Source organism: Capsaspora owczarzaki (assembly GCF_000151315.2).
Source record: "Capsaspora owczarzaki ATCC 30864 unplaced genomic scaffold supercont2.15, whole genome shotgun sequence".
NCBI lineage: Eukaryota > Filasterea > Ministeriida > Capsasporidae > Capsaspora > Capsaspora owczarzaki.
The window spans coordinates 603,348-625,375 of NW_011887306.1; the positions used below are offsets into that span (position 1 = coordinate 603,348).

The 22,028-nt window shown below is 53.7% G+C and overlaps 9 protein-coding genes across 10 annotated transcripts; 2 read left to right on the top strand and 7 right to left on the bottom strand.

The window, feature by feature from the left end:
* Positions 1-58: 58 nt before the first annotated feature.
* On the bottom strand, positions 59-2,888 carry CAOG_07370 (hypothetical protein). The gene is made up of 2 exons (XM_004343179.2): positions 426-2,888; positions 59-313 (listed from the first exon to the last, which is right to left on the bottom strand). The coding sequence occupies exons 1-2, from the start codon at positions 2,239-2,241 to the stop codon at positions 144-146; spliced, it is 1,986 nt and encodes a 661-aa protein (XP_004343229.2). The 5' UTR covers positions 2,242-2,888; the 3' UTR covers positions 59-143.
* A 212-nt stretch (positions 2,889-3,100) lies between these two features.
* Positions 3,101-5,574, bottom strand: CAOG_07371 (hypothetical protein). The gene is made up of 9 exons (XM_004343180.2): positions 5,443-5,574; positions 5,048-5,170; positions 4,815-4,928; positions 4,597-4,730; positions 4,344-4,497; positions 3,977-4,239; positions 3,718-3,845; positions 3,357-3,628; positions 3,101-3,278 (listed from the first exon to the last, which is right to left on the bottom strand). The coding sequence occupies exons 1-9, from the start codon at positions 5,545-5,547 to the stop codon at positions 3,135-3,137; spliced, it is 1,437 nt and encodes a 478-aa protein (XP_004343230.1). The 5' UTR covers positions 5,548-5,574; the 3' UTR covers positions 3,101-3,134.
* A 10-nt stretch (positions 5,575-5,584) lies between these two features.
* CAOG_07372 lies at positions 5,585-10,801 on the bottom strand. 2 transcript variants are annotated; one of them, XM_011272481.1, is made up of 9 exons: positions 10,753-10,801; positions 9,781-10,068; positions 9,549-9,676; positions 9,145-9,431; positions 8,926-9,039; positions 6,620-8,805; positions 6,362-6,505; positions 6,076-6,261; positions 5,592-5,982 (listed from the first exon to the last, which is right to left on the bottom strand). In XM_011272481.1, the coding sequence occupies exons 2-9, from the start codon at positions 9,967-9,969 to the stop codon at positions 5,800-5,802; spliced, it is 3,417 nt and encodes a 1,138-aa protein (XP_011270783.1). In that variant the 5' UTR covers positions 9,970-10,068; positions 10,753-10,801; the 3' UTR covers positions 5,592-5,799. The 2 variants fall into 2 exon arrangements, with proteins under 2 accessions (XP_004343231.1, XP_011270783.1); XM_004343181.2 differs by lacking the exon at positions 10,753-10,801 and having other exon boundaries at positions 5,585-5,982; positions 9,781-10,506.
* A 463-nt stretch (positions 10,802-11,264) lies between these two features.
* Positions 11,265-13,027, bottom strand: CAOG_07373 (hypothetical protein). Its single transcript, XM_004343182.2, has 6 exons — positions 12,577-13,027; positions 12,403-12,477; positions 11,978-12,248; positions 11,707-11,912; positions 11,539-11,581; positions 11,265-11,443 (listed from the first exon to the last, which is right to left on the bottom strand). The coding sequence occupies exons 1-6, from the start codon at positions 12,915-12,917 to the stop codon at positions 11,333-11,335; spliced, it is 1,047 nt and encodes a 348-aa protein (XP_004343232.1). The 5' UTR covers positions 12,918-13,027; the 3' UTR covers positions 11,265-11,332.
* A 175-nt stretch (positions 13,028-13,202) lies between these two features.
* Positions 13,203-14,206, bottom strand: CAOG_07374 (hypothetical protein). Its single transcript, XM_004343183.2, has one exon. The coding sequence runs from the start codon at positions 14,143-14,145 to the stop codon at positions 13,309-13,311; it is 837 nt and encodes a 278-aa protein (XP_004343233.1). The 5' UTR covers positions 14,146-14,206; the 3' UTR covers positions 13,203-13,308.
* Positions 14,207-14,269: 63 nt separating this feature from the next.
* Positions 14,270-16,352, top strand: CAOG_07375 (hypothetical protein). Its single transcript, XM_004343184.2, has 3 exons — positions 14,270-15,774; positions 15,875-15,959; positions 16,048-16,352. Exons 1-3 carry the CDS (start codon positions 14,310-14,312, stop codon positions 16,259-16,261), a joined length of 1,764 nt encoding a protein of 587 aa, XP_004343234.1. The 5' UTR covers positions 14,270-14,309; the 3' UTR covers positions 16,262-16,352.
* A 194-nt stretch (positions 16,353-16,546) lies between these two features.
* CAOG_07376 (ankyrin repeat-containing protein) lies at positions 16,547-17,862 on the bottom strand. Its single transcript, XM_004343185.1, has 3 exons — positions 17,776-17,862; positions 16,999-17,109; positions 16,547-16,891 (listed from the first exon to the last, which is right to left on the bottom strand). Exons 1-3 carry the CDS (start codon positions 17,842-17,844, stop codon positions 16,721-16,723), a joined length of 351 nt encoding a protein of 116 aa, XP_004343235.1. The 5' UTR covers positions 17,845-17,862; the 3' UTR covers positions 16,547-16,720.
* A 231-nt stretch (positions 17,863-18,093) lies between these two features.
* Positions 18,094-18,913, top strand: CAOG_07377 (hypothetical protein; the record flags this gene model as incomplete). Its single annotated transcript, XM_004343186.2, has 3 exons — positions 18,094-18,167; positions 18,230-18,426; positions 18,520-18,913. 3 exons carry the CDS (start codon positions 18,094-18,096, stop codon positions 18,660-18,662), a joined length of 414 nt encoding a protein of 137 aa, XP_004343236.1. The 3' UTR covers positions 18,663-18,913.
* A 27-nt stretch (positions 18,914-18,940) lies between these two features.
* On the bottom strand, positions 18,941-21,162 carry CAOG_07378 (nucleosome assembly protein). The gene is made up of 4 exons (XM_004343187.2): positions 20,962-21,162; positions 20,518-20,576; positions 20,279-20,374; positions 18,941-20,070 (listed from the first exon to the last, which is right to left on the bottom strand). Exons 1-4 carry the CDS (start codon positions 21,065-21,067, stop codon positions 19,126-19,128), a joined length of 1,206 nt encoding a protein of 401 aa, XP_004343237.1. The 5' UTR covers positions 21,068-21,162; the 3' UTR covers positions 18,941-19,125.
* Positions 21,163-22,028: the final 866 nt, after the last annotated feature.

Here is a 22,028-nt window from a genome sequence, read left to right on the forward strand (position 1 = left end):
TGTGCGTTTTGTAGTTTTGTTTTTCAATTTCACATTTGCTGAGATGTTAGCTGCGTTGTTGGTTTTTTTGAAGACAATATTCTAACAAAATGATTATCCAAGCATAACGCTCATACAAATACAAGAACCCCAAAAGGCGCACCTCATACATCCACGCGTGCCTCGGCGAGTAGTTCCGACGACGGCGGAATCGGCTCGTACAAATCGCCGAACGTATGCTGGGCGTCATCATACAGAAACCGGCGCAACGGCTGCGGCGCGCGGAAGAGCGCCCGGCGAGCACTATTCAACAGCGACATCTTGGGGGGAGTGACTGCCAAAAAAAAAAAACGAAAATAGCAAAGCAGCCCTCGTTGTCAGCAAGCAAACAGCACAACCGCCCAAAGCCATGTCAACCAGCGGCATGCTCACTCATCAGCACTCACGCATGGCAATCCAGACTTGCGCCCAAGGCTCCATCAGCATTTCCGTCACTGTCATGTCACGACGGCGCTGGCGCGCGACCGCAGCGCGAAACCGGGCAAGTAACTCTTCTCGGCTATAGTTGACTGGAATGCCAAGTAGCCGCAAAAAAAGAACACAACTGGCCGAACGTAACTCGCAAGCTGTTTCGAGCAAACACAGCTCGCTCACAAGCGCAGCCGCATCGTGCTCCAGTCGCGACAGGGCGTAAATAAGCAGCTCAACGTTTTGGCAGAGCAACTGGTCGGGGCACTCAGGCCGAACAGACGCACAAAGCAACAAAAGCCAGGGTGCGCCGTTGCCGTGGTCAATGAGCATGCGAATGGCCGCAGTGTCCTCGCTGAAGGCAACGGAAGACGCAGCGAACTGACCTCGGTAAATGCTCTTCTCGGTGTTCGAGAGTCCAGCAAGGTCGTACGATTTGCGGTTGGCGAACAAGTCAAACTCCGTTCCGTCGGCAGCGGGAAGGGCGCTGGGCAGTGGCAACCCGTACTCCACGATCGCGAGTATGAAACGGGTTTGTTCAGCTGGCGAGAGTGGCCTGGATGGCGTCACGGGCAGCCACTGGGGAGTTAACTCGGCCCACAGATGCATATCAAGCTCGGATATGGGGATGGATTGCAGCAGCAGTCGGAAGACCTCCAGATCGCGTGCGAGGAGAGCGTGTTGCAGTGCAGCTCGTGCTCCTCTCCGCGCCCCGTATGACAGAAGCAGCGGGACGATGCGCGTACTCTTGGCTGCCAGGCGAGGCAGCAGATCGACGAGATGTGGTCTTGTACTTTGTCCAGAAGTCGGATTATAGTACCGAGCCGGCACCTGAGCGTCGATGGGCGCGCCGAGCTCAAGCAACGCCTGAAGGAAGTCAGCGCGTGGGATGTCGTGCTCAAGGGTGTACACGGTGAGCTCCCGGGCCGTGACGACGCCGCCAGCCGCGACAAGGAAGCGGAGCATGTCGCAGTCGAGGTTGCGAACGACCCCATCAAGAAGAAAACGGGTCGGTGTCGCCCCAAGTTCCAACATCAGCCGGGCCATGTCGACGAGGCCATACCGCACTGCGGCCCAAAGGCCGAGCTCGACGGGCATGCCGCACTCCATCACCAGGATGCGGATCACATCAGCATGGCGCCGCAGCACCGCGAGATGCAGGAGCGTGACATGGCTTTGGCAGCGCGAAATGCAACTTGTGAGTAGCTCGCCGGTCAGCACAGAGGCGAGCGTGCGGTCAGCGTCAGTCTTGCTCCTGGGCAGATAATACCACCAATTCCTTGAGCGCTCATTGAGCGGCGTGTTATCAAACCGCACTCGCTGGACGATATAGCTCAGCACTTCCGCTGCCGGGATGTCGCTCTTTGAATGAAAGTTGAGTTTCGGCAGCGCCTGGCGCAGCGGAGCGCCGCTGTCAACAAGTGCCGACAGCTCGCCGAGCTTCTGTCTCAGGCTGGGGATGTCACCGTGCCAGACAGCCAGGAAGAGGTGCCGGACGAGGAGGGGGCAGGTCAGGTGGTATGTCTGCCACTCGTCCCAGTCGAATCGCGGGTAGAGGCGCAAATGCGGCAGAGCGTACGCTTCATGCGCTTCTTTTGCGCCGTCGATCATGCCTTCGTCCAAGGGCAGACCGAGCTGGTTGACGCCTTCGACAATCTCAGCGATCATCTGCTTTGGAGCGACATCGCGCCCCAGCATCACAAGTTGAGTCGGAATATGCGCAGTCTGGATGAGGTAGCGATCGAATGGTAAACGGCCGGCGTGCCAGTAGTAGGCGATCACGCGCAAGGCCATCAGTACCAGGTCAGAGTACGAGCGTTCGATGCCGTCGTCCCAATTACCGCGATTTTCGCTCAGGAGAAACTTCTCGTGCCTATTGACACGAATGAGCGTGCGGCTGTGTGGATACCACGATGTGGGCGATGCTGCGAGCAGCTCGGTCGTCGGAGTGGCGAGGCTCGCGGCCACAACTGCTGGCGATGGGGTGTCGAGTTGAGGGAGCGGCTGAGTCCCTTGAGCCTGCGTCCCTTTGCCTGTGTCTCTTGAGCCGTGGTTGTGGTCGAGGAGGAGGCAGATGCGGCAGATGCAGCGTCCATGTCTGCAAGGATGGCCTCGCCCGTCGCGACCCAGGCGGCGTAGCTGGTCTTGTGCGGGCTGTCTGCCATGACGCGGAAGAGCAGCTGCAAGTGCGCTGGCTGGTTCTCGAGCAGCATTGTTTGGATGGAAGCGAGGCACTTGCGGCCGCGGTCGCACTTGGCCAGCGTCGCAAAGTCAGCGACAAACGAGCTTGACGGCACGGCGGCCTCGTCCGACGACGTGAGCGTGACGGTCGCGCATCCGGGCGTGGGGTGGTCCTCGACAATGTGTGCCGTGAGCTGCGGCAGCCGTGCGACGGGGTACGGCCGCCAGAGCGATTGGTCGCAATCCTCCATCACAGTACAGCAATAATAGACTGATTTGGGCCTAACTTTGTCTGTACATGTCGTATAAATGCATCAATCTATGGTAGTGCTTTATGGTCGGAGAGGCGACGGGGAGAGGCTCGGGAGAGGCAAAAGGAGCACTAGAATTCTCACTCTGACCCCGATAATGACTTTCATGCAGCACATACTCGAGTCGCATGGAACAAGCATTGAGCCGACAGCCTGCAAACTGTTGCGTTTGTACTGTGTTTATTCTGACTGCGATCATTGTTGCGTGAGATCGTCGGCAATAAAGCGCTGATACTTGTTGGCCACCTGCTGCCACTTGTCGTTCAGCTGACGCAAATGCGCGACCTGCTCGCGCAGGTGATCCAACTCGGCAACTGGGTCGGTGGAAGAGGCAGAAATCTGAAAAACAAAAAACAAAAAAACACCCGACAAGTCAATACCCTCAACAACGGCTTGCATACGAGCTGACTCTCTCACTTCAAACAGGCCGAGCGAGTGGTAGGTCGCAGCAGCATCCTGCTCGGGAAAAGAGCTGATGGCGGGTGGCAAGAGACCGCATGGTGCGCACGAAGGGTCGACGGCGGCGTCGGCAATACGCATCGGCTGGCCAGAAACAATGTCATTCTCGGTTACGCCTTCTTCGGTCGCAAGGAAGCGCTTCAGAGGAGCGGCGATAGGAAGGACGCGCTTGGCGTTCAGCGACATCAGCTCCGGCGGTCGGAAGAAGATGAACACATTCGTCACGGGTCCTGTTTGACGTCGGAGCGCAACAGAAAGTGAGGTCATGGGTGAGCGCAAAAGCATCAGAGCCATCGTATCGTGCACTTCGACCGTGTACCTTTGTGCTGCGCAAAGGTTTTAACAATTTGACCACTACGCACGTCCCAAACAATGGCGGCGCCATCTTGGCCGCCCGAGAGCAACGTTGTACCATCAAAGGACAGCGCGAGCGACGACACTGCTCGGCTGAAACGTGCGCACACAATCAGCAGTCTTGGTTAGTCAACTGCAAACAGCCACAAGAACAAAAAAAAAATTGCTCTCCCTCTCCCTCTCCCTCTCCCTCTCCCTCTCTTTCTTCTCGAGCATAAACCAACCTGTGACCCTCGAATCGTCGGCCAGACTCGACAAAAGTGTCAAGCGCGGCGCTTGCGCTGCCAGCGAACGATGCGCCGTGGCGTTGTTGCTGGTGCTGCTGTGCTACAGTTGACATCGATTGCTCGTGGATGTTGATGGGGTAAATGTGTCCGTCGGCACCACCGGCAATCAGCAAAAGTTCTGCCGGGTCCACCAGCACGGATGAAATTGACGTTGGAAAGACAAACGAGCAGAGCAGGATTCCAGAGGCCAATTCCCACAACTGCCAAAGTCAAAGTCACAAACACCAAAACAAGAAGGATGATTGGTTAGTAAACAACAAAATCACTCAATGGGTGCTGCTGACAGCTTTGCTCCGAGGTTTACCTTGCATGTGCGATCCATTGAAGCGGTGGCAAAACGGCAGTTGAAGCCATCGACGCCCATGTGAATGTCTGATATTGGTAGTGAGTGGTCGGCAAGCGAATGCACTGGCGTTGCTTGTGGTGCGAGGCGTTGGGCACGGGGAGTTGTGGCGATGCTGGATGCAAGTCAACGCGTTGAAGAGTTTGTCAGTGACGGCACCTCCAGGCTCAAAAACCAGCACGAACAACGCATCACAAAGGTGTGTGTGCCATACGTAGAGAATCGCCAGACAGTCACGAGAGCGTCCTCGGCACCGACAACAACGTGCGATCCATCGTCCGTGAAGCGAATAACAGTAATGGGCTTGTAATGGGCCTCGGTCATTTTGAGAAGCGATCCAGTGGCAATCTGGAGCAAGCGATGCACCAGCTTGTTGTTAGTCCCCAACACAGAGAGCTTCGCGATGAGAGCGTTAGATTCTGAGAAACACACCTCCCAAACAAAGAGCCTGCCTTGAGCGCTACCGCCGACAATGTACAATCCGTCCGGCGACGTAGCAATCACCGGCACCTTCTCTGCCAATGTAGACTTGACGTGTACTTGATCCTATCACGTACACACGACACGATTCGCATAAACGTTGAGCGGATTGGTTTTTCGGCTGGCGTCGCAGCATGCCGGCCCACCTCGGTTCCCCCCCCCCCGCGCGCAAAGGACCTGCGTACCTTCTGCCAATACCACGAGTTGACTACTGGGCGATCTGCAGATGCCGCGAGCAGGAGCGGGAGTGCAAACTGGCCACACGAGGTGATCGAGACGCCATGAGGACCAATGCCGCCTGTTTGACCCTGTCCCACCGCCATGAATGCGACCGCAGCAAACAAGCCAGCCAAATGAGAATGCCAAAAGAAAGTGTTGATGAGTGCAGTGCTTTGGTTTGTGTGGGACTCTGATTCGGGCAGTAGAGTGTTGCAGATGCATCGAGAACACATGGAACAGCGGTTGAACGAACTCGACTCCCTCTCCGACCACAGCCGCACAATGAATAGAGCGGCATTGTTGTTGATGACAATAGTGAAGAGAGAGAAAAAAAACAGGGTGATGGGTTGGGCTACCGTACCGTCTTGTAGGTGGTGAGGACGGCGCCTGAACGCAAGTCGCGCAGCGTCAAGTGGTCGTCTGCCGAGCTCGACACGGTCAGCGCAACTTCGCCAAAGTTGAACATGATCAAATGTTGTAAATGTGAAGAAAAAATAGAGAGACTGGAATGTAAATGGAATGGACGAGCACATAGACCATAACGCAAATTCACAAAACTGAAAATTCTTTCCACATGCAATCACAATCCACAGACCAATTCACAAGTTATGCATGCAATACAAACAACCAGATCACAACAGACAAAATCAACAAGCACAGCGTATCAGCGTTAACAAAATATAAAGGAAGAAGAAGAAGAAGAAGAAGAGTCAAGAGGTCATTGCATGTCGGTCGAATCGGTGTTTGAGCGGTCGACTTGGTCCGAGTGGGAATCATCGCCGTCACCGTTGCTCTGCACTTCCTCGCTTTCAGCACGCGCCAGCGGCAAACCAGATGCAGCCGAGGGCCCAAACAATCCGCCAGATCGAGGCCTCACCGAGTCGTTAATATCTTCCAAATGCTAGAGAGGAAACAAAAGAAAAAAAAAAGAAAAAAAAAAGTGAGCACCAGTTTGATCTCGCCAACCAGCACACAATGGCAGTGAAACACGCACCTTTGTTGGGCTGTCGCCAAACTCGTAGGCAAAGGTTCGAACCTTCTTGGCAGAGGCTTGCGGTAGCGGCCCTTCTGCAGCACGTCGCGAGCGGGGCGAGAGCGTCACGTACAACGACGCATCTGGCACTACGAGTCGGCGTGAAGGCGACATGATTCTCAGCGGGATGGGCGATGCCGGAGGAATCTAAAACGAGAGCACAGAAAAACCAAACAAAAACGATAACAGAATGAATGGGCTGCTCGCATCGTCCGTGACTGACTGAAGCAACAAGTTTCCGCGTTACCTCTGTGCCGTTGGGGACAAACCGAGAAGCAAATGGCCGCAGTTGAGGCATGAAAATCTCGTTATAAAACTTGACGATTGAACCGCGAGTGTCATGCGATCCAGAGACAGGGTCAGCTCGAGTCAAAAGAACGCCTTCATAGCTCTGCAGCACAAACAAGCAAACCAACCAACATCAACATGTCAAAATGATTTGAACCAGCAATGATCGAGAAAAAAAAACAAAGATCTGTGGAGAGACATGCAACGAAATGCTTACACTTCGCTGGTAGTTGGGCTGCTGCTTGTAGAAATCAAGCAACGTTTTGAACGAGGTGGTCTTATCTTGCCCCACCTTGGCAATAATGAACGCGGAGCAGATGACGAGAAGGTCGAGCGTACGATCCCGAAGCAGCAGGGGCTCCATTTGGATGGCTTCGGTCAGCACAGTCCAAACGCGCGTCTTGCTCTCCGCAGTGAGGTGCAGCTTTTCACACAGATCCGACACGCGCATGTAGCCGAGGGCGTAGACCTTTCGGACAAACAGATGCAACGCAGAATGCTTGGCGCGGCTGGGCGTGGATGGCGCAGCAAAGGTACCGCCGTTCGTTGTTGGGTGGTTGGGCGTCATGGCCGAGCTGGCAGCCAGCGTAGAAGGACGTGTTGGTGTGCCAAACTTGGCCTGGGCTGCGACCCCAGAGCGGCGAGGCGATTCAAACACCGCCATGATTGGGGTAGCCGCCTGGTAGGTGCTACGAGCGCGCTCGGTGCGAGGAGTGGCCGCAATCGATGCCGCCGCAGCTGCAGCTGCTGAGGCATTTGTGGTGCTGCCGCTACTGCTGCGCGTGGCCATGCCCGTGCGTGGAGAGCTCGTCAAGTCCACAACAACGCTCTTCACTGGGGTGGCGCCAAAGGCAAGGGGACCGGCTGCAGCGGCAATGGACGGATCCGCTTGAACCGCTTCCGGATGTGGCATTCCCTGCGCAGCCCGAACGGCCTCAAGCAGAGGCGAGCCAGTCTTCCATGCCAAGGTGTCGACAATGCGCTCTTCAATGCGGCCCAGGTGCTTGACAACCTCGCGCCCGAGGAAGACGCCATCGCAAACGCGCACGACTGGCTCAATCACCTTGAAAAAGTCGTACGCATGAATGTCAAACACGGTCAAAACCCAAGGGAAGAGCAGCGTTTCGGCCGGTCCGCCAAATTTGATGGAGATTTCGATGCAGCAAGCGAGCAACGACAAATGGAAGGACTCCTTTGTCATCACGTAGGTGACAAAGTCCGGGAACTTTACGCCTTCTCGCTTCCGCTCCGAGGAGACAATGAGCTTGAGACACTGAAGGTAGCGCGTCGCCGACCAACCGAAATGCCCCTGGGCAGAGTCATCCGCGGATGTGCCTGTTCGCTCAGTGTACTTGTCGACAAAGAGGCGACCCAAGCGTTCGACCCGCGCTGCAAGGTTGGAGACGAGATTGGCAGAGCTGGGAGAGTATGCGCACAAATCCTTGAGCCCTTCGTCGTTCCGCACCAGCGCCACCGCGCTATCAACGTTGGTCGCAGGCACTTCCGATCCGACCAAAGAATTGTGGTTGCCGTTTGCGGCACCGCGAGCGTGCGCAGCTGCACCTCGCACAAGCTGGTTATGTCGCTCCATCGAGACGCGCACAGGAGTCGCAGGCACACCAGCTCCAGGGCCGCGCGTGACGGAGGCGTGGGCAGGGCTTGGCACGGCGAACATGTCACCACGCGCCCGCGTGCGCATCGACATAGGGGTGCTGTTGTTACTGGTGGCAAACGACAACATGCGAGCGGCTGTCGTCGGGCGCAACACCGAGGACGGACCAGTGTGGTGGTGCTGATGGTGGTGAACTCGGCCAGGCGAGTCGTTGGCGTTCTCTCGCGCCTTGTCTACAATGTACATGCGCTCGTCAAACTCGCCAGAAGTCTTTTGCCAATAATCGTAGTGCTGGGACAGAATCTTGATGCGCGAGCTGAGCTCGGTCATGCAGAAGAATTGGGACAGCAACCGCTCGTACTCGTCCGATGATGCGCTCGGTGCCGCCGCTGCACTGGCCACTCCTCGCGTTCGGTAGTGCGAGGCGGACGTGACAGAGGACGTCGAGTCATTGCTGTTATCGCCGTCAATGTCCATCGGCACAGCGCCTGGTTGGCGCGATGGGCTCGAGTCGCCAAGGTTTAACGCTCGCGCCGAACGTCTGGGCGTAGAATCACCCCGCGGTGCCCCCGCAGCAGACGCAGGAGAGCCCGCTGCAACCGAAGATCGGGATGACATGGAGGTCGATGGCGAGCGCGGGATGGGTACTTCCACCAACTGCGGCATATCTTGGAAGAGCTTCAAGACCGTTCGGCGCCACTGATGGTCTTCGTTGTCGCCAGCAGCAGATCCCAATTCGGCCGCAATAAACGCGCGCAGCCCCGCATCAGAAATGTCTGGGAGCTCGCGTTCTATCACGAGTGCGTGGGGGAGTTGTTGGGTGAGAAATCGAGAGATGAAACACACACCCCAAAATAAAAAAACAAAATAAAATAAAAACAAGGGGGAAAAAAACAAACAGCAAAGCATACCGAGCTCTGGTCGCCTCAATTCGTACGGCGCATTTGCAAGCAGCAAACGCAAGCAGCACTCGAGAAACTTGACCGAGTCGACGAGGTTGTCACTTGCGCTTCCGAGGCATTTCGCTAATCAATGAGACAGACGCGGTCGAGGTGAGGTGTTGCCACACAAGACCAACCACAACAACAACAAGAACAACATCATCAACAACAAGATCAAACCCCTCGTACCTTTGACGGAAATGAACAAAAACCAGGCAAGCTTGAACAACAAGGCGGTTGCTGGTGGTTGGTTTTGCCCGCTATGGACGGAGGTGTGGGAATGCGGTGCAGACTTGGGAGACCTGGGGTCGGCCGGCTCGGCTTTGAAGATGGCCCAAAACACCCGTTCGTACTTTTGGAAAATCAAACTGACGGTTCCGAACTTTGTCGTAATCAAGCGCGCGTGCTGAACAACCTCCTCTGCGCAATGCGCGTCCGAGACAAAGACTTCCAGCACTTCGAGAAAGTGTTTGATGCTGCAACGAGGCCGGGAAAGTGAGAACAATCAAACAAGCAAAACACACACACAAACAGACGCAAAGGTCGAGATGCAACGCTGCAAGGCAAGCATGTGTGTCACAGATGTGGGGTACCTTGTGTTTGCAGCACGAGCCAGCTGAGACGGCGAGATGCCGTTCGAACGGACAACATTTCCACTGATGGTCGTCAGTGACCGGTGGAATCCCGAAACGTAGAGCGAACACATGATGGCATCCATAAACTAAAGTGTCATCACCAAAGATGCGCGCAGGAGAAACGAAAGAGAGGGACTGAGTTGTCGGAAACCAAGACAAAAATCAATGAAACACAAGAGAGTAGACCTACATTGAAGGACTGGTTTTCAATCGCATCATGTGCATAAGTGTTGTTCAGGAGCTTCCAGGCATCAGCTCGTGTCGCAGAGTCAATGTTGACTGCTGAGCAGCATTGTGTAAATTCGTCGAGAAGGCGCTGCACGGGCATGGCGGCGGGTCGGTCGGACTCGGCGTCAGATGGCGCGCTTGGCGAGCTCATGGTTGTGCGTGTTCTCAACAGACAGACGTCGAACAATACGAATCAGGATAATGATAGTACTTGAGTGGAGCGAAGGGATGTTGTGATTTGGCTTTTTGTCTGCTCAGAACGGACAACCAAAACCAGCAAAGTCAAGCGCAAACTGTCAGCGACACAATTGCAACACAAAGCAACAAAAGACAAAGTGTGATGAAGGCGAATTGAATTGGTTGAATTCAAAAGTCAAAAAAAAAAAAAAAAAAAATCTCAGCACATTCACAGGTTGATGATCCACGGTAGGCGCGAGCAATCAGTCTAAGCGAAAGAATTGGGATACCGCAAAAGTTCACTAAAAATCCAGCCCAGCTAGCTTTTCAAAATGCAAAAAGAAGTCGATTTTTTTCCGAGGCGTCGGTGCGCGAAAACGAGCAGACGGATTGCACCGCAACGCACATGTAGGCGCAACAGCCAGTCAGAGCAGCATGGGCATGCAGCACTGCACTCAGAGGCGAAGGGTGCCGCTGCCCATCCAAACGCCGCCAAACGAAAAAAAAAAAAAAAAAAAAAAAAGTTTTCCCGCCAAAATCGCTTTTTTTTTTTTTTTTTTGCAGAATTCGGATTAGCCGTGTCGAGATCTAGAATGGCGAGCGAGCGTCGTGCCAGTGCCAGGAAGTGTGTGGGGAGACGAGTGCGTGGCTGAGGTCAACGGCGTCCGGTGCTACACCCACAAAGGCGCTCCCCACGCTCGACGCAACAACGGACAACGGGGGGAAAAAAAAAAGCGCGAAAAAGCGGCGAACGAACGATTGGCAAAATGTGAGAACACTCAAAAAAAAAAAAAAAAAAAATACAAAATTTGAAAAAAAAAAAAAAAAAAAAAAAGAATGAAGGACTGAAAGCGAAAAATATGAAAAAAAAAAATAGGGAAAAATAGGGAAAAAATAGGGAAAATTCAGAACCAAAATCAGAAGCTGTCAAACTTGGGTAAAACAATGAGTAAAGCTCCAAACCTGCGTGGATCGATGGGCTTGTAGATCTAGAGCGATGAGCTTGTTGATTTCCACACAACAGTCCAATCCGCGTCCAATTTCCCACTGCTGTAGACCTACTGCACATACTGTGCTCACCAAGCATGAACGTGAATGCCAGGCATGGATCTGGACAGTGCTGAAGCGAAATGAGATTGAGGATTGTTGAGGGATTTTGTTTTTGGCAACTTGAGCAAACTGCGTGTGCTCTGAGTCGGGTGAGAGTGCGCCAACCACTTGAAGCGAGAGAGAGAGCTTGCTCCCCATCCATACAGAGCTCAAACAACGTTGAAATCGGACGTGTGTAAATTTCAAGCACACACAACACCAACAATAAAAAGAATCATGCGCACCGCTCATTCAAAGCCAACGGGCACGTCTGTGCGCACGTTCGCCGTCATTGTCCAATCGCCGGGAATATTGAATGCAATGCTGATGCGCTCATCGGAACCAGAAGTCGGCGCGACCTACAAAAGTCCAAACGGAATGGAATGAGTTTTCGAGTCACTCTTGCCCCCGCCCTCCCTTGCCAATCGCATTGCAATGAGTCGTCGTGCATTACCATGTGCGTCAGCCAACTCGGGAAGAGGATCAAGTCTCCCTCTCTGCAGAACCAAACAAACAATCCTTCAGTTCTTGGCTTGCTCTGTTGCCCCGCAACCCTCCATCCAACCCCTCAAGCCACCAAACGTCACGACCGACACATGACCAAACACCGGAATGGACATACCGTGGCTCGATGGCGATGGTGTTGTCAAACGGAGTGAGCGGCCCTCGAGGATCGGAAAAGATAATCTTGCCCGCGTTTCCGGGCATCTTTACGTAAAAGACACCAGAAAGCAGCTCGTGTGGATGCGAGTGGGGCATGTGAAAGATGCCACTGTGGTGCAAGGTTGCCCAAACCGTCATCTCCCCAGATACCGTGTTGACAAAGTCCTAGCACATTCGTGAGCGACACAAGCAAAAATAACAAACAACCACCGTTCTACAATGCGCCATACCTGTGATTCTCCCAACATCTGAAAGTAGGTGCCAACACCAGTCATGATGAACTGCCGCAGAGCTTGGCCTTCCCGCGAGCCTTGCAGGACGTTCCAGCTGCCCTTGCGCTGCCAGTCGTAGAAGGCCTGGTTGGCGCCGTGGTCATCCGCTCCCGACGAGACCAGCTTGTCCGGGTTTTCCTTGACCAGGTTTTGGAACTGCGTGATGATGGATGCTGCCAATCGCGAGTTGAATTTCGGCACGTCGACCTTGAAACCAGCAAGATTGACCCTAGTGCAAACAGCATTCCCAAGCGAGACAAGGAACATATCATCGCTTGAGTCAAGCTGTTGTTGTTTGTTGGTTCTTGTTTTTCTTGGTGCTCAAAGCGCCACGCTTGTTGCGATTGATTCTGAGTCAACCAGAAACTTCGACGGGAGTTTACCTGTAAATCGGAGTTGTCCATGCCATCGTCATCAGACCTCCCGCTGGCAATTGCGTTTCCGCAGCCTGGGCATTTCTGAGATTTATCTCAATGCCATTCAAATCATGAATGAGACGGGTTGCATGAGTTGTTGCAATGGAACTGAAACAAACGCTTTGAAACACACACACACACCTCATGCGGGCCTCCAGCGACTCGAGCCAGTCAATGCTGTAATCAGGAGCACTGTGCTGCTGCATGGCGACGCGAGGATTGACTGCGTCGCATGAACTGCCGCTACCGCCGAGGCTGGTTGTTGTCGAGAATGCTTGCTGCGGCACAATGATCAGCCCAGTGTAGATGACCAGCACGGCGTGCAGCACGACGCCAGCCGCAAGTGCCGCAATCGCAACAATGAACAGCAGAAACCACGGCGTCCCAGCTGCTGCAGCTGCTGTTCCTACGCTTTGGGTTGGCGCGGCAGCACGACTCAGACCCGAGCCTGAATTCGGCTCAGATTGGCGCTGCTCAGACATCCGGAAAACGAGTGGGCTTTTTGCTTTGCTTCTGAATTCATCTAACGCGACACACGAATGATCGAGCGATCTTTCACTAAAGCTGTTTTCGGCTCTCTTCAGGCTTTGGGAAAGACAAGCGACTGAAAATCACTACGAATCGCAATGATTTCGAGTGGTTTTTGGACGTTGTGCTCTGTAGATGTTGTGTTTGGCAGATTGACAGCGGTAACCAACCGTTTCGGACGACCGACCTACGATAAAAACGAAAAAAAAAAAAAAAAAAAAAAGGAAAACAGGAAAAAGTCTCCAACAAGGCACAAAGTACATTTTGTTCGACACACAGCACACAGGCACACATAGAAAATGACGCCAATCAGAATACAAGCGTGAGCGACGAGCACAGCGACCATTACTGCTCGCCTTCTTGCTTTGCCGACGAGGGAGAAGTCGGCCGTGGCGCAGGGGCAGCTGCAGCTGCTTGAGCGACCGTGGCCTTGGCCTTGGCCGTCAGATACCCTCGCTCAATCCATGCCTTGAGGCCGCGGCTCTTTGTGACAATATGCTTGTATAGCTCCTCTCGGCGGAATTCACGGACGGGCAGCTGGGTGGTGCGGAAGCACGCGCCGCACAACATATGAGTGTGCTTTGGCCGTCCGCAGGTCATGCACGTCGTGATTTGAGCGACTGGCTCCAGGCCCTTGTGCGTAGAACGGCGAGCCTTGCGCGCTGGGGTTGTCTTGCGCTTTGGCAGTGCCCAGAGGAAGCCCTCTCGCAGGACGTCCATGACAGACTCTGTTAGCGACGATCGCTCGTGCTCTTCTGCTGCCAACGGCGACTCGGATGATGCTGCCAGCGCAAAGTCCAGGCGATGCGGCCCGCGACCCTGCTCTTCTGCTGCTGCTGGGATGAGGTAGAGCGACGCGAGCATGCGGTCGGCGGCCTGCGCGAGTCGGCGACTGAGCGACCCCGCCACAGCCGCCATGACTGCAATGCCAGGAGTAGAAGAAGTAGAAGTAGCCTGAGGATCTTGGGACACGGGTTGAGCGGCGGCGGGGCCTGACGTGCTTGTTGCTTGAGGCAGCGAGCTCCGTCCGCGCACAGCAGCGACGCTCACCGCAGCCGCAGCAGCAGCAGCAGCAGCAGCAGCACCGGCGCTGATCTGGAGTGGTAGTGGTGCCAAGTGCGATCCACGCGAGTAGCCAGCCGCAGCGACAGCCGAGCGCCGCAGATTCGAGCCGAGCAGCATCAATCCAGCGAAAAAGAGTGGAAAAAACAAATGGGGGACTGAATCGTGGATTTGTTTTGTGAGTGTTAGTAACGGGAATTGATTGATTAAGCGCGGATTTACAAGCGGATACTCGAGCTCACACTTTTTTTTTTTTTTTTTCCTTTCAATCGTTTTCGAGCACAATGCTGGCTGCAGTAGTAGTGCGTCGACCCACGACTGCCGCGCAGTGCTACTCGACGCTGCTGTCATCGCCACAGCAGCTCATCCGTCGCGCTGCCGTTGCTGCTGATGCTGCTTCAGTCACTGTCGCTGTGATGGCTGGACGGTCGGGCCTCGCTGCTTCACCATGCGGAAGACGAGCGATCTCTGGATTCGCACCAGGCTCGAGCGCACGCGCGCCCACCGACCAACCGCCAGCAGCATCGGCATCGTCGAGCTCGTCTGAAGCGTCGTATGGCGGTGCGAGCGGACGGAAGAGCCGCCGGGGAGGCATCCGCAAGCTCACCTCGGCCGAGTTTGTGCGCCAGTTGACGGGACAGCCCGAGCCGCGCCACCAGGAGGACGCTCTGCTGCAGCAGGTCGACGCATTTGGCGGACAGGTCACGAAGGCGCTAAAGCAGCTCGCAGAGGAGCCGGGCAAGACCCACCAGCGGATGAGCCGGCTGCGATTGGAGAAGCAGCAGCAGGACGTGCTCGCAAGTGAGCGCGCACTGCACGCGCAGCAGGTCGCAGACGAGTCAGGTCGAAGCGTCTATCGCCGTGCAGAGCAGATCGAGTTGCGAGGAGCGCTCGACCGTGCACGCGCGTCGGTGACCAAGCCGCGATTCGTGCGCAACTTGGCAACCCCCGGCCCCACCAACACGATCGTGCTGCCCGCAGGCATGGACATGGCTGAGGGAGTCGAGTCGCCAGCCGAGCCAGAGTTTGAGTCCTTCAAACCGCGCGAGGAGGACGCCTTGGCGTACGAGCAAAACCGGCGCAAGCACCTGGACGAGCGCATGACTGCCGATCAGGCCTGGAACCGAGCCTACTTGAAGGCGCGTGAGAATGAGCAGATTCTCTCGAGTGAACTTGTGTCCAAGTCACCGGCGCCCTCTGCGACCGCGCTGGACAAGGACAAGTTTGATGCCTTGACCCAGAAGCGCGCGTATCTCGCCGCTGGAGCCGGTACCAAGATTGTTGCGATCGAGGAAGCCAGCGGTGACAGTGGCATTGAAGCCGCTGCCACGGCTGCCGCTGCAGATGCCGTCGCCGCCTTCACCAAGAAGCTCGGCGGTGCGAACGACGTGCACGCGGTCGCCGATCATGTTGCTGCCGCGTTCGGCGACAACGCCTCTTCCACCGTCGACAGCAGCAGCAGCACCACCACCACCACCACAACGTCTGTTGTTGAAGACGAGGACGACGGCGCGGATCCCCTTGATGCGGTCAACATGATGCAAGTCGACGACCCGCACCTGCTCAAGCTTGTCAATGAGATTTCGCGCATGCGCCAATTGTACGCCGAAAAGCTTCCCAACCGCAACCACGAGGCTGCTGGCGAGGCGCAGTTGTTGCCGGCCATTACGATTTCGCTCAAGGGCTATGACTGGAGTGTGCTCGAGAGTTATGCGTCGTTTATTTCCATGTTTGGTGATTTTGCCGGAGGTGAGATTGCTTTTATTTTGTTGTTTGTTTGTTGTGATTGTTCAGTTCTGTTGTTGTTGCATGACTGATGGTTTTGTTGTGTGTTGCGTACTTTGAACAGCCACCACAACTGGAGTCCTCTTGTACCCTACTCACACCAAGCGTTTCGTTGTCCTCAAGTCCCCTCACATCAACAAGAAGCATCGGTGAGTGACACACCTCGAGGGGCCCTATTGCTGCGCTTGTTGGTGGCAGCTCACTTGTTTCATGCTTTCAATAATCGCCTACCGTTAGTGACATTTTCGTCCGAAACACGCATCACCGAGGCGTCCGTATTAGCAACTTGAACGAAGACACGCTTCAAAAGTTCTTGCAAATCGTTGAGCGAGAAATTCCCGCAGGTATCGAGATGCGCGTGGACCAATTCTCCTACGAAGAGCTGCGCTTCTCACCTCGAGACTGGCGCGACAAGTACGAGGCTTTGGTACAGAGTTCTGCTGCGAACTGAGCCAATTTTACTAAATAGATATAATGTACTTTTTTTTTTCTCTCTGTCTCCTCTCTGCTCTGGTTTTTCTGTTGATACACTCGGAGACGACTGAATAGCGAAAAATTGCGAAAGTTCAGTTCAGTTCAGCTCACTCGCCAACCCATCGCCCCCAGCATCTGGGCAACACTGCTGCATGACAAAGGAGAAGAATTTGAGACTTGTGTGCCTGTTTGTGACGGGATGGTCCATTGCGACAACAATGGGATTGAAACTCGAACACTAGTTTGGGTTTGCAGCGACGAGAAAAAAAAAATGGGCGTTCAATCACGACGTCGACATTGAGCGCGATACAACATCAAAACAAGGGCAAGGAAAACAAGCATGGACGACTGTGCAACGAGAATGCAATGCAAAGATGAATGAGAAAAGACCAGCAAGACGGGCCGTGTCGAACGGCCTTTCATGAATGTGCAGCTTTTATTCAAACAGCTCGCGGATCTCGTCCTTCTCGGCCGCCTTGTAATAGGTGTCGCCTTGCGGGGTCTTGCCGTCCTTGTCTGCACCCTTGGAGATGAGGAACTTGACGGCCTCGGTGTGGCCTTCCCAGATCGCAGCGAGCAGCGGGGCAATGCCGTGCTTGTCGACGCTCTGACCAAAGCAAAACCGACAAAGAGAGACGAAATGAGCCAAACAACAACCCAACGACAACAGCACCTATACCAACAACGCGCGTCATGGTTGAAGCAGAGGCATACGTTGACGTTGGCGCCCTGCGAAACGAGGTACTCGAGAACCTCAACCTGGCCGTAATCGGCGGCATAGTGGAGCGGCTTGCGTCCCGCGAGGTCGCCGTTGACATCGACCTTCTACAGAGTGGCAAGTGACAAGTGAGAGTGACCCAGTGCAAGTGAGAGTGAGAGTGATAGAGAGTGATAGAGAGTGATAGAGAGTGATAGAGAGAGAGAGAGAGAGAAGGCAGCGGTTTTTTTTTGTTTTGTCCCCGCAGTCGCTCCTGACACTCCTCATCGCCGCCACTCAACCACCACCACCATCGTCATCATCAACATTCATGTCGCGATGTCTGATTGAGTTTGAGTGGGAAAAGGGGGGGTGAGGGATCCAACAGGATGAAAAGCGAGGGGACGAGTAAAATTCTCGCTTTTCTTCGTCTTCCTTCTTGTCTTCCTTCCTTCCTTCCTTGATCGAGCTCTCCACTGCAAATCAAAACACCAAACTCGTCCTCCGTTTCAAACGCACTTTCTCAATGCAAACACACACATCTCAACGCTCAGACCTTCAAAGTGACCAAAAGCAAACACATTCTATTATTTTTTTATTATTTTTTTATTATTTTTTTATTTTTTTATTTTTTTTTATTTTTTTCTAGTATTTTATCCCTTTTGATTCGAGTCGCGCAATCCAGCAAAGTCGAAATCGCTGAACTTCTTGTCTGTTGAACTGCTTTGCCCTTGTGCTCGTGATGGAGTGGAGCGGAGTGGAGTGGAGCGGAGTGGAGTGGATCGTGGCTGTACCTGCTCGGCGATGAGCTTCTTGACAGTGTCGAGCTCGCCGTTCTGAAGTGCCCACTTGAGGTCTGACATTGGTGTGTTTGTGAGTTATGAAAACAAGAAGAGTGGTTTTGATGCATGAATGGATGAATGGATTTGTGTGTTGGACGATGGAGATTTTGAAATGGGAGACGATCACGAAAGCTCAGCTGAAAACAAGGCAGAATCTGAGAAAATTCACATCCGAATGCTAAATCAGAAATAACAACACAAAATCTCAGTCGTAGTTTGTTTGTGTTTGCCTTGGGCAGTCGTAGGGTTGAAAGCGGAAGGCTCTCTCAAATGGTCGTGGCGATCGGAACCGACCTCGTCGCAGTCTCAAGAATTGCAGCCGTCTATGCCAAGCGAGGCGACCGGTTTTTGCGTCGCGTCGCGTGCTTGCGTCGGATGAGCTGGCAGAGTTTCAGCGACGCAGCAGGCTGCAGGAGGAGCAGCAGGAGCAGCAGGAGGATCATAAACCTCAGGCACTACGATCGAGCTCAAAGGTTCTCCCGGGAAAGCACAGCCACGCAATCCTGTTCCTGGCATCCCGATGGGCGTTAAAGGAGGCCACCTACAAGGCATGCTTCCCATATCGTCTTGTGTGGAGCGACATTCAGGCAGATCTCGTTCAAGGTGATGTTTGGGCTTCAAACCCAGATTGCAAACGAAATTGTTCCAAACTGTGACTCACAACCCTGACGCTGATGTGACATGGAAACGACACAGCCAAGCCAATGCTGCGGATTGACGGGCGCCTGAAAGAGGCGCTCCAAGCACGCGGAGCGTCGCATGCACACATTTCCCTGTCGCACGACGGCGATTATGCGCTGGCGTTCGTCGTGCTCGATGCATCCGGGCAAAAGGGATAGCCTAGAGTCGCGAGTTCAAGTCCATCGGCATGAATCAGGACCGGGGCGGGCTCGCCGGACGACGATCTGCGCGGCCAACAGAGCCAACATGGATTGGCGTCGCACACGCCAACGAGCCAACAACGCCACGTTACCCAATTGCTTAGCACGCATATTACAGACAAGTGCGCCACACGCCGGCTGCTCGGAATAGCGAAAACCCAAACACTCACTGGTCGTCTGCACACGACAAAAAATAAAACTCATCACCCTCGTTCAACTGCAACCTTGGACAAAGAAGCGGAGAAAAGGTATTCATGTTTAACATATCAAAGCAATTACACGACAACACTCACAACAAGGAACAGAGCTCAAAAATAAAAGAAGGAAAAAAGAAGACAAACCCAACAAACGAACATTGTCCATTGTCAATTTTCCTTCCCATCTTTTGGTTTTTGGCTTCTTCACTTTTTTTTTTTGCTTTTTACTGCTGCTTGCACTCGGCAGGCTTGTTAGGTTGGGCCTTCTTGGGGTCAAAGTCCTCGTCTTGCTCCTCATCCTCGCCGTCGTCGTCGCCCTCCTCGTCGTCGTAGTCCTCCTCGTCGTCATCGCCTTCCTCGTCTTCGTAGTCCTCGTAGTCGAGGGCCTCGCCGGTGAACCAGAGGACGGCGTGGGGAATGACGCGGGTCTTGAGGGTCTCGCCAATCTCAAAGTCTTGGGCGAGCAGGCCCTCCTGCTCCTCGTCGAGCTCCTCGTCCTCGCCCTCGGGGGTCTTGGGGGGAGAGAAGAATTGGAAGAAGGTTTCGTTGGGGACGGTCTGGGTGACGGTGCGCTTGGTGCCCTTGCCCTTGTGGCGCTGGGTCTTGGTGATGGTCTTGACCGACAGGTTCTTGCCCTCCTTCCAGGCAATGTCGCAGCCGGTGGTGCCAGAGTAGACGAGCTCGCCGCCCTTCTCCATCGAGACAGTGTAGGTCTTGGTGAGCGTCTTGTTGGTGAAGAACTCGTTGTCGTCAAAGTGGAAGACGAGCTGGAAGCCGTCGTTGTCGGTCAGGGGGGCAATGACAATGTCCTTCAGGGCAAGCAGAGCAGGCTCGTCCTCCTCGCGGATGAGCTCGGTGAGCATGTCGAGGTTCTTGAGGGTGGTGAGCCAGAAGGCGGGGATGCCCTTGACAGGCTCGGCGGGCTTGTCCTCGTCCTCCTTCTCCTTCTTGACGGGCTTCTCGTCCTTCTTGCTCTCCTCCTCCTCGTCGTCGTCTTCCTCGTCCTCCTCGTTGTCCGAGACGTAGTTGGCCTCCTCGTCGGTGGGCTCATAAGCGCCGGCAGCGATGGTGGCGCGCTTCTCGTACAGGGGAGTGTACAGCTTGAGGTACTTGCGCTCGAGCGCGTTGACCTCCTTTTGGTACTCGGTCTCGAGCTCGAGGTGCTTGACCTGCCAAGAGTTTGCAAAGGGAAGGGAAGGAGAGAGTAGGGGAAAAAATGAAAGGATGAAGGAAAAAAGGGAGAAGAAGGACAAAAGTGAGTGAACGAAACGAAACAGAGGTTGGAAAATGAAGGACGAATGGCGTTGCGACTTGAAGCACAACAGTATAGAAAAGCAAACCAAACGAAAACAAATCACAATAGGCGAAGAGACGCACGTGGAGGTTCTTGAGAGCCTTGATGCGGCGCTGGACGTCCTCGGGGAAGGACTCGAGCAGGCCGGACGACTGGCCAGCAATGGAGCCAAGACGGCTCTAAAGGGGGGGGAGGCGGGGTAGCAACAGACGGGAAGGAGAGAGGGGAAAAGAGGAGAGTGAGTGAGTGAGTGAACAATGGCAAAAAAAAAAAAAAAAAAAAAAACGTTTTTTGGATGATTTGTTGCTTGCGTTTGGCTTACGTTGATCATGGCAGCGAGCTGGGGGTTCTGGGCGAGGAGGGCCTGGATGGCAGCTTGCTCTGTGTGTTGGAAAGGGGAAAGCGGTGGGCAGCGACAGGGAGTGAGCGTAGTGCAAGCAAAGAAAAGAAAAAAAAAAAAAAAGGGAAAAGCGAGAAAATTCGAGAAAGAAAAAAAAAAAAGTTGCACAACACAATCGAAAAGGACCGTGACCAAGAGTGCAAAGCGGGGACGCGGTAGGATGGGAAGGGGGAAAAGAACAAGTGGAGAGAGAACAAGTGGAGAGCAAGTGGAAAAGAGAGGAAGGATGTTGAACGAAAACGCAGAAAAAAAAAAAAGAAAAAAACAAAAAAAAGGCGGGAAAATGAAAAAAAAAAAAAAAAAAAGAGACACCATGTGGAGCATCAAGTAGTAGACAAGAGCAAAATGGATGAGCGGAAAACTCACGCTCGGCCTCAGTGCCTTCTTCGTGGTCGTCGTGGTCGTGGTCGTGGTCCTCGTGGTCGTGCGAATGGGCGTGCTTTGCGGGGGATCGGCCGGCGCGCTTAGACATGTTTTGTGTATTTGGGGGTTGGTTTTAGTGTCAAAAAGTAAAAAAGACTGAACTTTGACTTTCTCAGCAGCTTCCGGTTTGGAGTCTGAGAGTTTTGGGTTTGTGCATCGGGGGTTTTGGGTTTTGGGTTTGGGTAGAAGGGGTTGGAGGGACCATTCATTGTGCAGTAGAAGGCACAGTTGAGGTTGGTTTGTTGGTGTTCTCTGTCCTGCGTGCGAACATCGGCCTTTGAACGCGTAGAGTCGAATCTGCTTGGAGCCTTGTCATTTCTACAACATCGCCCATCTTCCAGAATTGGAACTCAGTCTCTTTTCACAAAGCAGTGAGTTGATGTCGAATCCTCCAATTTCGAAATCATTCGATTGTTTTGTTGATCACAGCAATTCTCTTCTTCACTGTCTTGCGCTTCGTCGCTCTCTCTCTCTCTCTGTCTTTCTGTCTCTCTCTCTCTCTCTCTCTCTCTCTCTCTCTCTCTCTCTCTCTCTCTCTCTCTCTCTCTCTCTCTCTCTCTCTCTCTCTCTCTCTCTCTCTCTCTTTCTCTGTCTCTCTGTCTCGGTCGCTCTTGTTGATCTCGCTGGAAAGCGGTCCGAACGCGGAGTTAAAAGAGAGTGAGTGTGTGTGTGTGTTGTGTGTGTGTGTATGAGAGAGAGAGAGAGCGTGTGTGTGTGTGTGTGTGTGTGAGTGTGTGTGTGTGTTGTGTGTGTGTGTATGAGAGAGAGAGAGAGAGCGTGTGTGTGTGTGTGTGTGTGACGAAGATGAGAGAGGGGGTTGTTTGACTTGGTGAACGTTTGCGTTCATTGAAGCAAATTGTCTTTCCTGAGCGAAAAAATACAAAGTCCTTCCTGATTTGGGAGGCCGATCGAAAAAAAAAAAAACAATTCAACAAACAACAGTTGTTTGAGCACAAAATGAACAAAAGAGAAGGTCATTCGAGACAAGTGAATGGAGAGAGAGAAAAAAA

What these genes read in the sequence shown, in the direction of transcription:
- CAOG_07374 (XM_004343183.2), bottom strand. Translation starts at nt 14,145, where the DNA reads ATGCTGCTCGGCTCGAATCTGCGGCGCTCGGCTGTCGCTGCGGCTGGC.
- CAOG_07370 (XM_004343179.2), bottom strand. Translation starts at nt 2,241, where the DNA reads ATGGCCTTGCGCGTGATCGCCTACTACTGGCACGCCGGCCGTTTACCA. An exon ending in GCAAGTCTGGATTGCCATGC is followed by an intron (nt 314 to 425) that starts GTGAGTGCTGAT and finishes TTTTTTTGGCAG; the next exon opens with TCACTCCCCCCAAGATGTCG.
- CAOG_07373 (XM_004343182.2), bottom strand. Translation starts at nt 12,917, where the DNA reads ATGTCTGAGCAGCGCCAATCTGAGCCGAATTCAGGCTCGGGTCTGAGT. An exon ending in TGGACAACTCCGATTTACAG is followed by an intron (nt 12,249 to 12,402) that starts GTAAACTCCCGT and finishes TGTTTGCACTAG; the next exon opens with GGTCAATCTTGCTGGTTTCA. An exon ending in AGATGTTGGGAGAATCACAG is followed by an intron (nt 11,913 to 11,977) that starts GTATGGCGCATT and finishes CGAATGTGCTAG; the next exon opens with GACTTTGTCAACACGGTATC.
- CAOG_07372 (XM_004343181.2), bottom strand. Translation starts at nt 9,969, where the DNA reads ATGAGCTCGCCAAGCGCGCCATCTGACGCCGAGTCCGACCGACCCGCC. An exon ending in GCTCGTGCTGCAAACACAAG is followed by an intron (nt 9,432 to 9,548) that starts GTACCCCACATC and finishes GCCTCGTTGCAG; the next exon opens with CATCAAACACTTTCTCGAAG. An exon ending in AGCCCAACTACCAGCGAAGT is followed by an intron (nt 6,506 to 6,619) that starts GTAAGCATTTCG and finishes TTTGTGCTGCAG; the next exon opens with AGCTATGAAGGCGTTCTTTT.
- CAOG_07378 (XM_004343187.2), bottom strand. Translation starts at nt 21,067, where the DNA reads ATGTCTAAGCGCGCCGGCCGATCCCCCGCAAAGCACGCCCATTCGCAC. An exon ending in AGCTCGCTGCCATGATCAAC is followed by an intron (nt 20,375 to 20,517) that starts GTAAGCCAAACG and finishes CCCCCCCTTTAG; the next exon opens with AGCCGTCTTGGCTCCATTGC. An exon ending in AGGCTCTCAAGAACCTCCAC is followed by an intron (nt 20,071 to 20,278) that starts GTGCGTCTCTTC and finishes AACTCTTGGCAG; the next exon opens with GTCAAGCACCTCGAGCTCGA.
- CAOG_07376 (XM_004343185.1), bottom strand. Translation starts at nt 17,844, where the DNA reads ATGTCAGACCTCAAGTGGGCACTTCAGAACGGCGAGCTCGACACTGTC. An exon ending in AGAAGCTCATCGCCGAGCAG is followed by an intron (nt 17,110 to 17,775) that starts GTACAGCCACGA and finishes GCCACTCTGTAG; the next exon opens with AAGGTCGATGTCAACGGCGA. An exon ending in CGCAGGGCGCCAACGTCAAC is followed by an intron (nt 16,892 to 16,998) that starts GTATGCCTCTGC and finishes TGCTTTGGTCAG; the next exon opens with AGCGTCGACAAGCACGGCAT.
- CAOG_07371 (XM_004343180.2), bottom strand. Translation starts at nt 5,547, where the DNA reads ATGTTCAACTTTGGCGAAGTTGCGCTGACCGTGTCGAGCTCGGCAGAC. An exon ending in ACTGTCTGGCGATTCTCTAC is followed by an intron (nt 4,498 to 4,596) that starts GTATGGCACACA and finishes ACTTGCATCCAG; the next exon opens with CATCGCCACAACTCCCCGTG. An exon ending in ACTCGCTCGGCCTGTTTGAA is followed by an intron (nt 3,279 to 3,356) that starts GTGAGAGAGTCA and finishes TTTGTTTTTCAG; the next exon opens with ATTTCTGCCTCTTCCACCGA.
- CAOG_07375 (XM_004343184.2), top strand. Translation starts at nt 14,310, where the DNA reads ATGCTGGCTGCAGTAGTAGTGCGTCGACCCACGACTGCCGCGCAGTGC. An exon ending in GTTTGGTGATTTTGCCGGAG is followed by an intron (nt 15,775 to 15,874) that starts GTGAGATTGCTT and finishes TACTTTGAACAG; the next exon opens with CCACCACAACTGGAGTCCTC. An exon ending in CACATCAACAAGAAGCATCG is followed by an intron (nt 15,960 to 16,047) that starts GTGAGTGACACA and finishes GCCTACCGTTAG; the next exon opens with TGACATTTTCGTCCGAAACA.